Below are 18,096 nucleotides of genomic sequence, written 5' to 3'. Positions count from 1 at the left end.
TCATGAATAATATTCATATAACATACTGAACTCACCAACAACAACAGTACAGCCAAAATATTCGCATTAAAAAAATCTTTTGCGAACCGCAAATCATGTTTATGTTTTGAAATCATATTTTGGCATGTGGCGCCACCTACCACCGTCTACCAATCATTGCAGTCGGTAGGGTCTCAGGTGATGAGCGACCACGGGTTGCCAGTTACGTCTGAGCTACAATGGCGGAGAAAACGAAACCTAAAAGACCTCGGTATTTTGAATTTGAGTGTATTGGCCACGTACTTACATATGGCGCCTTTAATCATTAATCGTCAACTATTTTCATAATCGATGAAGCTTCTTTCATTATTAAAACAAGATTTCCGATTGTTTCAGCTTCTTAAATGTGAATATATTGGTCATTTCTTTGCTCCACATAACAAATACATCTTTAAAAGTGAACCATTTTGGTTTGTGGACAAAACAAGACGTTCGAAAACATCCATCATTTCAAGGTTTGACGAGCACAAATTGACATTTTGACCAAACAATTACTCAATTGATTGTAAACAGTGGTGTCTAGCCTAATACACATATAAAAGGGTTATTCCAAGGCTTTATAAAACAAATAGTTTTTATTTTTTTAAGAGATTATACATTTATACAAACATACTTATGGGTAGTATATTGAATCTTTTTGTCACTTAACCCTCCTAAAATGTTACATACTGGACCTTTACAGTCACGGTTTTTTTTCTCACAGGATTCCAGTATAAAACCCAGCAGGAAGTAGTATTTCACTTCACCACACCATGAGAAAAGGCATTCACATGGACCCAGAAGAGCTGAAATCAAGAATATTATAATAATAACCCGATACTATAATGGGCGTCTATACCATGTGTGTGTGTGTGCGTTAATGCACATGTACAGTAGGGGACCACACACACACACACACACACACACACAATCAAGGCTCTGCAGAATGTCAGCTCTGTTTCTTGAATTCATCTAAAGCTACCAGCAATTACACTTCAATAATAGCTTTGGTGAAAACAAGAGAAAATTAGGAGACTTTTTACTTGTTTTTTTTTTTGTTTCGTTCGTATATTTCAACCCAAACTCAGGATGAAAAGTGCTTTATTAAAGTTCGGAAATGCTTTGAATCGTTTTCTCTCCACCTCTATAGTTTACATATTTGTGTGTAAATGGGGGACAATCACAGGTTTTTGCAGAGCCTGTTTGCCACCAGTTTGGTTCACGCCCCACAATAGAAAGCTCATATTGTTGGTTTTTTTCCCCAAGAAATGAACAATAAAATGAAAGGATAAAACACTTCATTAGGATAGATTTATAGATTTTTTTTGGGAATAAATTTGGTACTTTTTAAACATTCAAAACAAGAAAAAGTCAATAAATATATTCAAAACAAGAACAAATTAGATTTATCATTAGTTAGTTTGGGGGGAGGCCTACTGTATATATCCCAAATGAACCTGAAACACACATGTAATTAAGCGTCATCTAAATGAACAGCAGTGTACAGGCTTTGAATCAAACCCATTCACAAGATCAGTCAGAATTGATCATTCCAAATGCCCAAATAAATACATTTTCTGGACTCCGCCTCTTTCAAATAAAAACTTTTAAATTCAAATAATAAAAAAAAAAGGTGGCAGATATAAAACATCCTGAACGCTGAGATACATTCTCACGCGGTGTTTGATGGTCGCAAAACGTAAAAGTAAAAGGCAGCGAGTCGTGTGAAATGTAAGACTTTCCTGTTAATCGCAGATTACAAACATGAACAGATTATAAGCAAATGAACAGCTGAACAATCCAAAGTGCAACAAAACACAAAATTAAGGCCAAAATTGTCACAAAAATCATCTGAATCTTCTCTATGAGGTTAACCGATTCAGAAGCTCCCAACTAATACCATGTTATTTATCTCCCTATTAAGGATAATAAAAAAACATTTTGGAAAAAATAAGAAGCAGGCTAAACCATTCACATTTCCACGATTTACACTCCTCCGAGATGTAGACGTGAACCCAGGATGTTAATCTTCAAGTTAATCACAACAAACGTAGACAAAGAGAACTGATTGTGGATCAAAAATCAAAAATAAATGACATATTATTTATTTCTTACTCACAGCAAGAACCACCATATATATATATATATTTAATTGGTAGAAGTAAATATAACCAGTTATTATCAGTTAATCAGTCGGGCTCACACTGGAAACCTCCCACAAATTACTTTGTCTTCATGGCACAGCAGGTGGCTTGCACTTTGGAAACAGGCATGTTGGACATTGCACTTTTTTTTTTTTTTTGACACATTTCTAACAGGTTCACTCGTTCGTTCCCCAGTTTATTCAACGTGGAAATAAATAAGAGAAACAAAGAGAAGACACTCGAACACTGCTGCGCTGGGGGGGGGGCTGTTTCTTATCTGTAGCAGAGACGGACTGAAAGAAAAGCACGATGGTACATTAACACAACGCACACAACACTGAAAGCCGATCGGTCCGTTAATCCAGCACAGATGGGTGCCATTGTTACACTGCGTCTTTTAACCTTGAATTCCTTGCTTTCTGACATCATTTAGGTTTGTCATGGAGCTATCGGCGGCGCGAGCTGAAGAGCCAACATGGATAAGGAGTTTAATTTATAGCGACAGAACTAAAGATGTCCGCGGTCGACCGGCGTCGACCTCTCACCTCTGCGCACTCCGCCGCTCGTGGAGACCCTGCTCCTTTTGTCTTTAGGCAAGAAAGTGGAATGCAACGAAAGTGGGGAGGGGGGAGGGGGGGGTACACTAAACAGAAAGGAGGGAAGGAAGGAAAGGGAGTACGTTCAAAGATGGCGGAGACAAAAAGGCGGCTTGAGAGAAACTCAAAATCTACCCACCCAAAAAAGGTAAGGCAGTAAAAAGTAATGACAAAACAACAAAAACAAACTGGCTTCCGAAGCCTAGAGAAACGTAGAAGCTGGGCCGAGCCACCCAAAAAAAAAAAGGCATGCATGAAGATCGACGCATATCTATACTGTCCGGCTTTGCCGTCCGTCACTCCGCTCACAGACGTGCAGAGCAGCACTGCTGCTGGGTGCTGCCGCAGACACAGTGAGGGTCAGGACTGACTGTGCTGTACGCTCAGGCCAGATATGGACTGGACCAGGTGTCAACTAGACAAGAAAATATTTCATGACAAGAGACCTGTGTCATGTTGTTTCCTGGCCAGGTAATGGAACAACCTGGGGGGGGGGGAGAGAGGGAAGGGGGGGGATGGGCTGGAAGGTCTGGTGGAAGGAGTGGGTCTCATACAGGAGCACAGGAGGACAAGAGGCTGGAGTATGATACATGTTCAGTGCCTCACGGGCCCGTTGCTCTGGGTTACGGAGGGGGAGATGTCCCGGAAGGCAGAGCGCATCACTTTGAAGGACTTGTCGGTGAGGTCGGCCACGTCGTCGGTCGTCATCCCCCTCGTCTCGATCTTTGGAAGGATGTTCAATCTGATGGTCCCTGTGGAGGCGCAACAACAACTCTGCTGTTAGCCAATAAGTCAACAGCTGGTTCCCCATTCATTCGCCAAGGGAAAAACATCAGAATCCATGCAATGATATTTCAAGAAAATTCAATGTTAAAGAAATTATACGTTTGGTTAAAATAGTGGTTCTCAAACTTTCAATACCAAATACACGCCAGAGAAAATATTGAGCACTCGAAGTAATACCATTATGACTTTTTCAATATTTTCACAGGAGGCAGATTTATTACCAATAAGACAATTTACTCTCTCATCATCCTGTTCCTCACATACTTCACACTGGTAAAGTGAAATTAGATTAAGATTATTTGTTTCATATTCTGGTCCTCAGCTCCACTCGGATCACATAACCTGGTAGATACAGTAGAACAGAATTTCTGCCACCAGTTTGAGAACCATTTATTTATTTGGACATCTATTACCACAAGGTGGCAGCAACAAGTGTTTGTCTAGTCAACTGCAGAAGTGATGAAATGCACAAGGTTCCTTGAACGCATCAGCAACAGGCATTCAGTTAAGTAATGAAGAAGTAATGACATTTACGAGGTTCATTGAATGCACTTCTAAGCTCCGGATGCTCATTACTCACACATGCCTGGTGTCATCTTTTAAACATCTCTCGTCAGGAGAAAATCACGTCAAACAAATGTCGCCCTTAAATGAGCAAACGGCCTTTGAGCTTGGCTCATAACCGGAGGTTTGCCAGTTTGAATCCCCATCAGGTCAAAGAACTGGGCTACCGCTGAGCAAGGTTATTTATTCTGGAAAAATGGCCAAAAGCACTTAGTCAAAGGACATTTTCTGGCCCTTATACAGTTTAAATAAGCAAAAAAAGTAAAAGAAATAAGTGTTAAATGGTTAAAAAGATTGGCAGAAAGCATTAGTTTATTAAAACAAAAGAAAAAAACACCCATAATTTGTGCTAGTCTTGCAAATAGCTAGTAGTAACCGTGGCTGTGGAGCTCTGCGACTCCACATGACGGACAGAGGCAGGTATTGGCTACCATTGGAGCCAGGGTCCACTGAAACCGATAGGTTGTAAAATATTCTATTGGAGCCAAAATATTGTGTGAGTGTTTGAGTGGGGGAGGGTTAAATCAAGGACAAGCAAGTGTTGTTACCTGATTTGAACTGCTTTTCTTTTCTCAGGTAGAAGTTGCTGTACGAGGAGAAAACAATGGGTATGATGGGCACCTGGAAAACAAGAACAACAAAACAAAAAAGTGCTTTAAAACACACCGTCCCAAAAATATGCAGCGTCACCTCTATTTGTCCGAGTTAAAAATAGAAGGAAAAGGGAGTAAATGAATCACAGTCCTGTACTTAACACTTGACCACTGTTTCTCTACAGAGCAACTGAAAAAGATGAGAAACAGGCAGAGAGGAGTCGCTGAGCCAACATCTCTCTCTCTTACACACACACACACACACACACAGATCAGCACGACATAAAGAATCTCCATCTCGTCCAAAGCTGCTAATAGAGGCCGAGTTGCTCTCTTGAGACCCAGAGTGGCCCTTCACTGGGACTGGCTGAGCCAAACATGTCCCCCCCCCATCCACCCCCGGGGGCTTGTCCTGCTTCCACTCAATCAGACTGACTGCATACAAATGGAAAAAGGCTCCACAATAACTCAGCAAAAGCAAACACGGACATTAAAATAGTCAATGTTGACACAAAAAGAGTCTTGAATGTAAAACAAAATCAACGGGGGGGGGGAAAGAAGAGAGATCAATTTCTCCAGATCTAAAATAGAGTTGAGAGATGGAGGGAGGGAGCGAGGAGGGGGCGGCTTGGCAAACCAATCTATCAGCTTTTCACCCAAATTAGATTGAACTGCTCTGAATAACTAAAAAGAACTATTGTATGGGAAACATTGCAAAGTGCAAACATATAACCAGCTTATTAAGAAGCTGTAGAGTACATTGGTTTATTCAGAATGTGGTCATCTGTGTCACAGAGACATCTCTCAAATGTTGTCCATTTTCATCTTGGTTACTTTAAGAGCTGCTGCTGCTGCTTATGTGTGATTAGATCATCAAAGATGGATTTTAATGCCAGGTCTGAACCAGGCATCAATGAGTTTACTAACGAGCAGCAGCAGCAGATATATTTTTGTAGTCGGTGCACGTCTGAACCAAAAATGATGTTTATCTTTAGCAGCAAGTTACAAAATAAATGGCCACGTGTTCAAATAAACACACTTTAACAAGTTGTTGTTTCTCGTTCTAATCTGGAGTTAGTCATAGGGCTGAGAGCGATAAGGGAACAAAACTCTTATCACAATAAACTTTTTATATAATTCAATATCAATATATGTGACATTATGAATCAAAATATTTATATCAAGCTTAAAGGCAAGACTGGCAACATGTTCAGTCTGTGCTTCTCAAAGGAGAGTGAAATAAACAGCTACTGTTTATGATCTGTCTAAAGTGCTTAAAAAACTTAAAATACTTTGGGCTTTTTAAAATTAAATGAAGGATATTTACATATATTAGTAACAATGAATTTGGCAATTAATATGGCAAAGTTTGCTATAACAGAAATCTGAATTGAAGAAATGTTAAGTGACTTTAAAAAAAAATATATATATATATATATATATATATTTGTCAATCCTATGTATTTGTTAAATCAATATATATATATATATATATATATAAAATATTTAGGGTATTACACAAATAATAATATAATAAATATGAAAAATGTCAATGCAACAGCATTTAAAACCTTATCAGGGTATGATAATATGCAAAAATCTTGTATTACATATGTATATATGTGTATATATATATACATACATATATACATACGTATACACATATACATACGCATACATATGTATACACATATACATACATATACATATATACACAAATATATATTACATATGCATATATACATATATATATATATATATATATATGTCAAAAATACCAAATTATTCTCTCTTAATAATGTGTTCGTCGTATGTAGCAAAGAAACCGGAAAATATTCACATTTTCAGAAGCTGAAAACTCAAAAGAATTGTTTTCTTTATTGAAAACAAACCACTCAAACCAATGAATTGATTATTAAAATAGTTGATGATTACTTTAGGACTACAGAGACACAATTCATAAACAAAACTATCAAGACAACTCCAACGCTAACCTTACTATTAAGTCTACATTTGGTCTTCTTCTACCATCATTTGTGTATTAGATGTGGTGAAATCATACTGTTGCTATTGCCTTCTGCTACAGGAGGTTACTAGCACCCCCATGTGTCTAACAGCTGCACATTGCTGGCATCATGACCCCTGAAATTGTCCTGAAATTAACTGCTGGATTACAGATGGTGTCCTCACAGACGCTCAGCCAGTAGGGTCACGTAAGACGGATGTGTACAATTACTACACATGCGCCTTGGGATTTAGACAGGACAGATTACACACACAACGTGTCATTTCTCAGTCGCTTTACATAAATAAATAAATCACACAAAAAACACTTACTTGTGCCTGCACTGCCAGGTGGAAAGCACCTTTTTTAAAGGGCAACAGGTCACCTTTCTGGTTTCGCGTGCCTTCTGGGAACACCCACAGACGAATCTGTGACAGGGTTTAAAACAAACAAACGTGGAATTATTCAGTATGTGATCAATTAGTAAACCTATTTTTAATTAGTCTCATAATCTCATTTCGAGGCAGATTACCTGGTCGTCCAACATGGTCTGCGCGGCGTCAGCCATGACGTGCTTGGCGTCGCTCGTCTTCTTGCGGTTGATGAAGACGATGCCACCCAGCCAGCAAATGAGGCCGACTGTACCGGCGTAGATCAGCTCCTTCTTGGCGATCATGGTGCACCGGTCGGGTAAGATCTCCATCAGGCCTGAGAGGAAAAAATTACGTTTTTAAGGGTCAGAAATTAAAACCATGTCCAATTGTGTACAAGTGAATGCAGTTTGTGACGACAAGGCACATAAATAAATTAAACAATAAAAAAGGAGCATATCTAATTTTGTTCATGCAAGTTCCATGTCATAAAAGCATTGTTTTTTTACACAATAGTTACAATTTTTTGTAATTTCTCTACAAAGAATTTAAGAATTATACACTTTAAAAGTCCCATATTATTTCTCCAAGTTAAACTAGTTCCCTGGTGTCTTAATGAACATGTCTGTGACATGCTTTGGTCAAAATACCATAAGGATGTTCAAGTAGTTCAATCACCCTGCCAAAACAGCCCTGTTCAGAACGCTCCGTTTAGTAGTATCTCTTTAAAAAAAAAAAAAAAAAGTAAAACGAAACTTAAGGGACAGGAAAAGACATCAGCCACAGAGGCTACTGGGAGCTAACAGCAGTTAGCATTTAGAAAAGTGATCATTTGCAGGCTTGAGCAGGCACATTGTCGTCATATATAACATGTATCCACTAGACAGATAAACCCTCTGAGGCCGGAAGTTTGTGTAGAACTCTGTGCTGCACTGTGAAGCCAGGAATAGAACTTTTCGCGGACTTTCGGTTTTCAGAAACCGTTGCCCTTGTCAGCACTCTCGCGTGTTTAACGGACAAAGTGGAGCTCCGCGAGACAACAATTCCAGGAATTTAACGTCTTGTGACGTCCCAGTGAGCGCGGAAGTCAACATCGCATGTTTTATCTTCTGTACTTAAGAGGACCACAAAAACATGAGTGAGTCATCTTTTTTCACACTTTGCTGACTGATAGGACCTCAAGAGTCCCAAATAAGGATTAAAAAGTTGATTTTGCATAATATGTCCCCTTTAAAGTTAAAATGCAGCCAATTTTAAGGGGAAAAACCTCAGTGGCATCATTATTCCTCAGCCTGTGACCCCTAAAGTGTGCTCCACACTTTCGTTTTAGTCGCATTAGTGATGTAAAGAATGAGTTTTATTCAAAGAAAGGTGTTGCAATCTTCTCCCTTGTTCTAATCTTGACAAATTACAACATGTTTCCTGTTTTATCCTTTAACCGTTCACCACTCGCTGTGGTGCAATGCACAACTTCAACTACATTGGTAGTTCAGTCGCGCTTGGGCCTATTTCAGAGAGAGATGCTGATTCAACTGTTTGCTTATTTTGGAGGCTGCAGTTTGTGGGACTGTTACTAAATCATGTTGCTCCATCCTGAGGCGTTTGGTGTTTTACTGCACACTAATGCTTACATTATATCCCACTCATTAATATCGATGAGGGTAAAATAAGAGAAACACCTCTCTCCACACTCTTGCATTTGATTTGTGACCTTTCAGGAAAAACCTTAATTGGTGGAAGATTTAAAGCAACTGTTTAACCTGTCAAGGACATTTGAAAACGAGGTGTGAGGGATTTTAGCTCCACTCTCATCACATCAGCTCGAGCAGCTATTAACGTAGCTGTTGGCATGGCAACTTGGACGCCGAATCAGACTCATGCCGAGTTTCCCCGGCACTAATTAGATGCCTCTTTCTCTCGCCCCGCTGTCACCACTTTGGCCTCACGCCGGGCCTCATCACTCACTGCCTCTGAAAACACACTCTCTCTCTCTCTCTCTCTCTCTGATGGAGAGAGAACACACCTCCACTGACATATTGTCCTCAACGATGAGATTCAACAGCGAGAAGGAGGACGCCATGTTGAAACGAAAGCAGAGACGAACGCGGGACGAAACGAGCTCCAGCGCGACTCTTTAACTCAATCGAGACCGGTGTTAAATGATATCCGGTAACTATATTAGCAGCCTTTATCAGACTGGGTCCTGAGAGGCCAGAGATGCATTAATCTTTTAGCGGCATATGAATTGAATCAAGTGCATACGAGGAGCGTCTGTGCCAATTCTAAACTACTAGATAGGATGGATGAGAACCATTTCTGCAGAAATATCAGCAGATATTTTGCATTTGTTGCAAAAGAGTTGTGGAAACGCTTTGCAATCGATGGCCGCAATCTGATTTAGCAACAAAACCAAGTAAGCTGGTTCTTAACATACTCTTGATATTCAACACAAATCCAGTGTGATGACCTGACAAAGTTTTTACCCGTTTCATATATTCAAAATACAGTTTAAAGATAATTTTTTATAGTGCAGATACAAAACGCAGAAATTCCGTGCACCATTTGGTATAATCATAATAGATTAAAAGCAAAACAAATCAACCATCAATCAATCAAACATGTTCTTTCATTTGAGATTTTCAAAATTTCCTTGCTCCCCCTTTGCTATAAACTTAATATCTTTCATTTGTGGACAAAACTAAATATTCGATGTTGATTTTCCACCTTTTTCCCTGACATTTTATGGACCAAACTGCTCATTATTTGGCTTTATGGTGTTGTCACCGTATCGGTGAGATCCTCCAGGTCAGCAGTGACAACCAAGCCCTGTCACTCTGGCTTTGCCACATTTGTCATTTGTCAGTGGTGGCCATGTTTATTTTTGTCTGCACTGTCTCACAAGGGAGCGCAGACTGCGTTGTCTGCGTCCAAGTCGCACAGGCTTGAGGAAGGATGCCGGCACAGAATGGTCATGGCAAAATCCACACACACGGATCTTCATTTTTTTCCTCCTCTTCTTTGACAGGTCAAAACTGTCCAGTGCAGATTCACCTAATCAGGTGTCCATGAAGCCTAGAGCAGCGGGTTGTGAATAATCCCCGTTAATAACAAGGTGCAGGAGCAGCTTGTCCGTTTTATTGACCATGGAGTGGAGATTTACTACGTGTCTACACGGGAGCATATTCACAAATCCACACAGTTGGAGCTTAGCCATAACTATTGAACATTTATTCTATGCATCTTCTTAAACGTGCAGCAAACTCTCAGTCTGTCAAATCTAGTGTCAAATTGCTGATCCGCAGGGGTTTAACTACAACTCACTTTTTTAAAACCTGGCAAACATGATCCCGTTTCAGTCACACTGAATAGGAGTTATAAACACAATCTATCAAGACAAACTAAAAACGACTGCAGAGGAGAAGCTGCCATCTGTGCGACCATCTTGCATCACTCGTCGTCAAGCCAGCGTTGAAAAATAGATGAGACAGGCTGCGTTTCCTAACCTCAGCTTGTCGCGATAACGAGTAGTGTTGGCAGTGCTACGTCTGCCTGTAAACGCCTGGGTTTACAGTGTTGACTTTCAGCTGCACGGATGTAAGAGACACAGCCCTGTCTGCACACAATCACGTACACGTCGACACCTTTGTAGACACCGTACCAAAAAAGTTTGATACTAAGGCTGTGTGATTTGTGGAAAATATGTAGCTGAGATCACTTTTTCTGACAGATATGATTTGACTTTTTTTGCAATATTGTGTAACCGATTTAAAGCAGAGGATAAAGCATTACCACACAACACCATTAAACATGAACTACTCTTTATTTTTTAGTTTCTAACATGTATGATAGGGCTGCACGATAAACTATTTTTCTCTCAGCGTTTCTCACCCCAAACGCCTTTAGCCTAAAACTAAATCCATGCTCTGTTAAATGAGGAGATTTTAGACATTTCCTTTGCTAAATGTTGGCGATGAACCCACGTTTTCAGTCTTTTTAAGTGATCTACATTTCAGCATCGTTCGGCTCGATTCTTGTGCTTCTTCTTGTGATGGCACTCTGACCAATCAGTGCACCGCAGTCTGACGATGTCATGCATTTTCCCTGGTTAAGACCTAGTGCAAACGCGCCATATGTCGCTTAGACCAAGGCCATGTTCAGTGGCTAAATAAATCACAATGTTGGCACTACCTTTTGTTCACGATTACAATAAACATTTTTGATTTGTGAAAAAAATCGTGCCAGAGAACGCCGATCTCAATTCTAAGCAAAAAAAAAATTGTGATTTACATTTTTTCCGGAATTGTGCAGCAGTAACGTATGAATGACATTGACATTTACAGAGAAGATAACACACAAGAGAAATTGTGTCGATTTTTAAATGGCCAATTTTGATTGGAAAACTACTAATTGTTTAGCTCTGCTTTACACAGTACGCACCCAGAACATCCAAGGAGCTCTGATGGTTGGAGATGATGACATAGGGGCCCTCTGTCTGCAGATGCTCCCAGCCGCTCACTTCAAACCGAAGACCCAGGAAATATTTCACATGACGGACCAGGGAGCGGATAATCCTGGGAGGGGGGAAAGGATAATTACAGTCCTGAATAAATATAGGTTACTGTCGACAGCCATCTGAGTGCAGTAGGCCACACTTTATTAACCAAAACCCTTGATGGAGAGGTTAACAGTAAGAGGGCAATATAAAAACCATGTTTTACCTTGCATTATATTACGAGTGAAAGCTCAGATCAGTCTGACCTCAGTCAGAAAATATAATCACAACAGTGTTCAGCTTGGTCAAATAAATGCCTGTAGTAAATTCAGTATGCTTTGAGAAAAAGTGTCTGCCACAGACGATAATAAAGAAATGAAACAACATGAAGGCACATTTTTATACCAGTGTCCAACAGTGTTAACAGTCATCACACAATGTGAGACTTTGACCAACTAACCTTAGCCACAGAGCAATAAAATGAATATGCCTTGAGCAGCTTAATGACAACTAAGTGCTGCTGCTGAAAGCTGACTTTATCCACAGCTGCTCTGTTAAGGACCGATAAGTCAACGTTCACTGTATCAGCAGAACCTTTTTCCTGTTTATAACATCTCTGTCTATGGTTTATCTTGTGGGACTTGTAGCACTCAACCTTTGTCGAGACACTGATAACATCTCAGAGTTCTGTTAGGAAATACTATACAAGGTGACCTATGCCCAGACTTGGGAAACTTTCAAGGTAATTAAAGTTTCATTGTGAACACCGAGTTACTAAGACACACACACACACGCGTTGCTTTTCAGCGCACAGCAATCAATCAGCTACTTAACTCTCCATTCCTGGCCGCTATCTGATCATCACTTGATTGTGGTTTCACGTCTTGTCTTTCTCGAAGCCAAAGGCAGTTGCGAAGACAGCGACAAATGTTAGGTTTCTTATAAACAGTGCTTTGAGGGGAAACCCTCAGAATCACACAAAATTAAGTTTTCTAACCACACATAATCAATATCTAAATCTCATAGGGCTGAAGCAAATCAAGCATTTCACAGATATTACCCAGTCTGCATGTGTAGAGATGCTCATAAGCTACACACATATAAATAGTCAATTGAAATAGGGCTGCAACAAAGGTTGTATCATTTGAAGTGGTGGGGATGCTACTGAGTGACAGTCACTGAATAAAGATAATCATAATCATCAACTGAATTAAGATCACCATTATGATACTGACCTGTTTTACTAAGTCAAGCTGGTAGAGCAACAATTTTTCCATATTTAAAACTGAACAGCGCTCATTTTCCATAACAAAACAGCTGATTTTCCTGTGCAACACACTTAAGGTGGCTTCTGTTACAACCATCCATTTGAATGACCTTCCATCAGAGTCACTCCCCATCTTCGGTCTCTGCCAGAAAAATCATTACTACAAAAATAATTACCGTCTCTTCCTCATCCGTGAATCATATACCCCTCTCAAATCTCTCTTCCTCCTCATGTTGTCCTGACATGACCTAGTTTTTGCCCCCTTCCCCCCCCCCCTGATACTTTCCCAGCAGTATTTTTTGCTAATAAACATAAAGATGTTTATTATCTTAGATCCAGGATGTGGACATTCTTTGAGCATTCTTTCCAACTTCAGTGTACAATGCATGCTGCTATCCCTTTACAATGTCCACACATTTCCAATATCCTCATCCAAATGACACAAAAGTGAAAGACAAAGGTTGTGGAGGTCTGTGTTTGCTTTGCTCACAATAACTACGAGATTAAATATTTTGATACACAAATAATCTGTTTGAGTGCATCTTTTTTTTTTTTTTTTTTAGCTTCTTAAATACAAATATAACAAAGAAATAATTCAAACAAAAATAATTCTGGTTTGTGGACAAAACAAGACATCATCATTTCGAGGTTTGGGAAACACCGGTTGACGTTTTCTGACGCAAACAACTAGTCGATTAATCGAGAGAAGGATTGACAGATTAATCCATTATGGAAGTAATCATTAGTTGCAGCTCCATCCTGATCCCAGACCACAGTCTTCAAGTACAGACAGACACCTACTGACAGCTAGCATCGCAGTAACTGGCTGAACAGCTGCACCTAAACACTCGAGCGAGTCCGAGCGCTTAGTTCAGCTAACCAGCTGCTTTTGGAAGTCCCAGAAACAAAGCTAAAGACTAGAGGTGATAGAGCCTTCACGGAGGCAGTTCCTTGGCTTTGGAACGCCCTGCCCTGGCACATCAATGTGCCCAGACTCTCGAGCTCCTTAAATCTTCTTTAAAAACCTACTTTTACTCCATGGCGTTTAACTCAGGTTGAGCTTTGACTCTGTATTGTCTGTATTTCCCCTCACCACGTCATCATCAGCAAAGTCATGCAGAACCTATTAAATTGTCCCTAGTTTGTTACATGTGACTCCGTCACTGGCAGCTCGGGCCCACGTGGATATGAACTGGTCTTGTAACTGAAGGGTCACTGGTTCGAAAACCAGGACAGGTCCAGGGCTGGGGTGCCCTCAAGCAGTACTACCTACTGCTCCTATTGATTATTGTCGACTACTGGTGTGTAAAAAGGATGGGTAAAATGCAGAGGTCAAAGTGTCACTAATTGGTGTGTATGCAAATAAAAACTAATTCTACATACATATACTGTATATACACACATGACTGTCTGACTATAGTGTAAAATAACTTAACCTTTAAACCAGAATTGTTTTTGGGTTATCTTGGACTGCATAGGTTCAGGTTGTGATAACACACTCAGTCCAGTGCAAAATCCATGGTTATGCAAGGACTCAAGTGTTGCAGCAATTCTAAGATTGTCCAAGGGGAATTAAATGGCCTCGGCCGGATTTGTTTTATGGCCAATCCACTAAGCTTTTCATCCCACTTCATTTCATTATCAGTCTCTAAATAAGTCCCTATTAAACCTTCAGACCATAGCGACATTTAGGTTCATCCGATAACTGCACGGGTCTCATGCAACCTGACTGCTCACAGATAAAAGGGCACATCTGACCCATTATGCACAATAATATTATACTGACATATAAAAACACCGGTGCCAGTGCTAAATCAAGTGATTAATGGTAGATAGCCGTTCAGGACAAGTGGGGCGGTTCACAGTATTAGAATGACACAGCAGAGGATAAATTCACTCAGAAAGCAAGGAATAATGGTGGAAAATGGGTTGTTTTTACAATGTAGGCTTTAAAGGGCACTCATCCAACATAAAAACAACATGACTCCCTTAACAAAGTGACACTTTCCTGATTTTAGAAGCCATTACACTGTATGGAATCCAAGCTCAAACAATTGTGAGTGGGACAAGCCTCTATCTGTTGTCATGAGATCCTACCTGATAAATGTTGCATGCCTTTGGTCAACTGAGTATGTAAATGCATGTCACTTGGCCACAATTAAGCCCTGTGAAGCAAGTAGCCAAGCCCAGAATGCATGCCTTTCTGTTTTCAGGAAATGTCTGCGACAAAACTGCCTTGTCAAAAATGAATCACATAAGCTCTTTATGCCAGAGCTGGCTCGTGTGAAGCATGTACAACCAAAACTCTATTCACTCCTTGTATGGGGTCTGACCCCACTTTGGTTACTTTAGTCCCAGTCAACAGGTCCCGATAACCTTTGAGCTGTCAGAATGGCACACTGGTGCAACATGACACCACAATGTTGTCACTGTGAAACAGTTATTCAAAGAGCAGCGAGGCAGTAAAAGGCCTACTCTGCGGACAGAGCTTTTGTCAGCAAATCAAGCCCAAATGAGGCAGCAATAAGGATGGATATCATCATAACTATCCATTAAGCCATCTCTAATAAGGGGAACTGGCTGCCTGGCATCCGTTTCCTCAAGGTAATTACTGAAATACATACAACTTGTGTTCAGAAATCTATCCGTAACATCTTGGTTTAACCACAACCACAAAAAACCTCCCCAGCAAAACTGAACCTAAAGCCGTACTACATTTCTAACCCAACAGGTATCAGTTGACTAATTCAGTGTGTGTCAAGTCTAAAATTACACATTTCTGCCAGTAGTATGACTGAAGGGAAGGCACTTTTGGAGCAACTTTGATTGGTTGAAAATTGTCACTTCCAGTTACAAATTACTTTGCAGCACAGCTTTAAAAATATGTTCTGCTTTCTGCCTCTGGTAAGGCAAATACAATCTGCTATGGCAAACTCTTACATAAAGAAATCAGCACACATGGCCATTTATTCTGTGCATGTGTTTTCTGAGCTCAAACACAGTATAGTATACATACCATCCATGCACCATACTGTGTTGCATGATGTGTACCTTGCACTGTACTTATAGCTACTCATTATCTGCTGTTTTATCAGAGTTCTGGAAGTGATTTTGGTCATGTGGTGTCTACCCTTTCATGCAGGAAAGCAGCTGAAAGGTGACATGTGATGGCCAGTGTTCTAATAAAGCTAATCAAGTGGTCCTCTCATAACTGGGCTAACGCTGCATGACATTTTACTGGAAGGGAAGTAGCAGGCAGACATGTGTAGCATAAACCAAAACCCACACTGTTACATTTTTCAATAAAATAGGTTTTTTATGAACATAAACATGTTAATGTTAGCTATCTTGTGTTCTGCTAACACGTCCCTGCTGTCAAAGAATCAATGGAGCTAATGTTAGCAAGTTTGTGATATCAAAAAGCATCAGGTATTATATCAGTTTTATTGTGACATATCTTCCAATATTAGGAACATATTTAGACTAGAAGTTCTCCGTGGGTGTGGTGGTGTTGTATTTTATGAAAAAGAGAAACAATGAAAAGGGTAGAGCAGCTAGTAAAGCTTTATTATGCGACTGTTTAAACACCAACCGTTGGTGCTGCTAGCCAGTCAGCTAGCTGGCTATCAGGCTAATGTTTGCTAGCTGGTGGACGGCGCTGTGGACGGCGCTGTGCACGCGAGCGACATTTGTTATGCAAAACAAACTCACCTCATGTTTTCAACGTCTCTGCCTCCGCTTTTCAGGAAACACAGAGGAATGCCGACCACGGCCAGCAACATCATCCAGGCCACGTAAAAGCACTTTTTGAAATAAAAAACAAACGTGCTGCTGGTCCACATCAGCAGCGGGACCAGCAGCAGCACTACCATCCATTGCACATCCATATCTCTGTGTAGCTCTCTCTGCCACAGGACCCGAGCCGTGACAGCGGTGACACACGCTGGGTTTTAGGGTGGATGGGGGAAGCCGCAAAAACGCTGGCTGTCTGGCGACCGAGCGACAGAGAAGGGGGGACGAACACACTGCTGTCAGTTTGTTGGCACCCCGACGGACGTGATTCCTTACAGAAAACTACTCTAGCGAGGGGGGACGCTCGTCTCCTGCTGCCTGAGGTGTTCATGAAATGCAGCTCATCTGTTGCTAAATGGCATCACGAGGAGGAGTCTCGTCGTCATCGGTTGTATTTTTTTTCTATTTCCGGTTGATGGACCACTGTACTATGAATGTACAGCCCCATGTGTGTTTGCATGCCAAATGTTCCCAAACTTTATTCATTGTCACCATTTAAGCACTTAGTGTGCTGTATTAGGATCCAAGAAATGTTCCTATATCCTATTTTAGCATTAACATGTTAACTGTATTATTTTGTAAAGTTCCTCAATAGCATTTAAAGTGCATGCAACTCAGTTTAAAAAATAAATAGATCTGGAATTACATGAGGATTCACTGCAGTGAATCGAAAAAAAAAAAATCTAATTCTATCACGTTTGCCTATTCATTTATCTAAGACTGCAAGTATGTCAACCAATGACACTTGAACCCAGAAAACTTAGTTTTACTTTGTGTAATTTTCATTCCCTGAGTCTCATGTCAATCCTGCCTTGGCCAAATATCCAACATTTTTGTGTTTTTCAATGAGCCAATGTGCAGTCACTTTCTCCCAAGGATTATTCATCATGACCAGGTAATTGGATTATCTGGGATAATCCAATCCTTGGCTGCAATGTGACACTCCTTGACTTTGTCACAGCCGTGTTAATGAGCTCTACTTGACATTATTCCCGGGGAGATTAGGATCGTTTGGTCATTAATCCTGTTTTAATATGTGTGGGTTGCCTTAATCATTGGCTGATCTTGTTGTTGGTGTATGTCCAATGTATGTTAAAAAAGAGAAAATAATCCAGAATTCATCTGCCTTTGGCACTCATATTCATATATTTTTGGAAAGTAGGCACCCAGTGATTTAATTTATGTCACCTTATGTTCATTATCAATAGTAATAGGACTCAATTCCACTTTTATGTCTGATGCCAATATAACCCAAGCTTAATGATCTACTCATTCAGTCTTTCTATCTCCTTTAAACAGCTGCTGTTAATTAATTACACATTGGTTCAATATAATACAGATTATCAAAGCGGATCATCCCAAAGTGTTAAGTGGTTACAGTGAGTCAAAGTCACACACTCTGTGTCATGTTTCCATTTGAGCAAAAGTAATAGAAATAAGTATAAAGGTTTGTGACACAGATATATAA

The 18,096-nt window shown here is 40.2% G+C and overlaps 1 protein-coding gene across 1 annotated transcript; it reads right to left on the bottom strand.

Moving 5' to 3' along the window:
• Positions 1-3,341: 3,341 nt before the first annotated feature.
• Positions 3,342-16,723, bottom strand: agpat2 (1-acylglycerol-3-phosphate O-acyltransferase 2 (lysophosphatidic acid acyltransferase, beta); the record flags this gene model as incomplete). Its single annotated transcript, XM_083886798.1, has 6 exons — positions 3,342-3,510; positions 4,657-4,729; positions 7,039-7,134; positions 7,239-7,414; positions 11,515-11,648; positions 16,548-16,723. The coding sequence occupies 6 exons, from the start codon at positions 16,721-16,723 to the stop codon at positions 3,353-3,355; spliced, it is 813 nt and encodes a 270-aa protein (XP_083742924.1). The 3' UTR covers positions 3,342-3,352.
• Positions 16,724-18,096: the final 1,373 nt, after the last annotated feature.

Source organism: Microchirus variegatus (genome assembly GCF_963457635.1).
Source record: "Microchirus variegatus genome assembly, chromosome: 1".
Lineage (NCBI taxonomy): Eukaryota > Metazoa > Chordata > Actinopteri > Pleuronectiformes > Soleidae > Microchirus > Microchirus variegatus.
The sequence above is the reverse complement of the archived record's forward strand: the minus strand, read 5'-3'. Positions and strand labels throughout refer to the sequence as shown.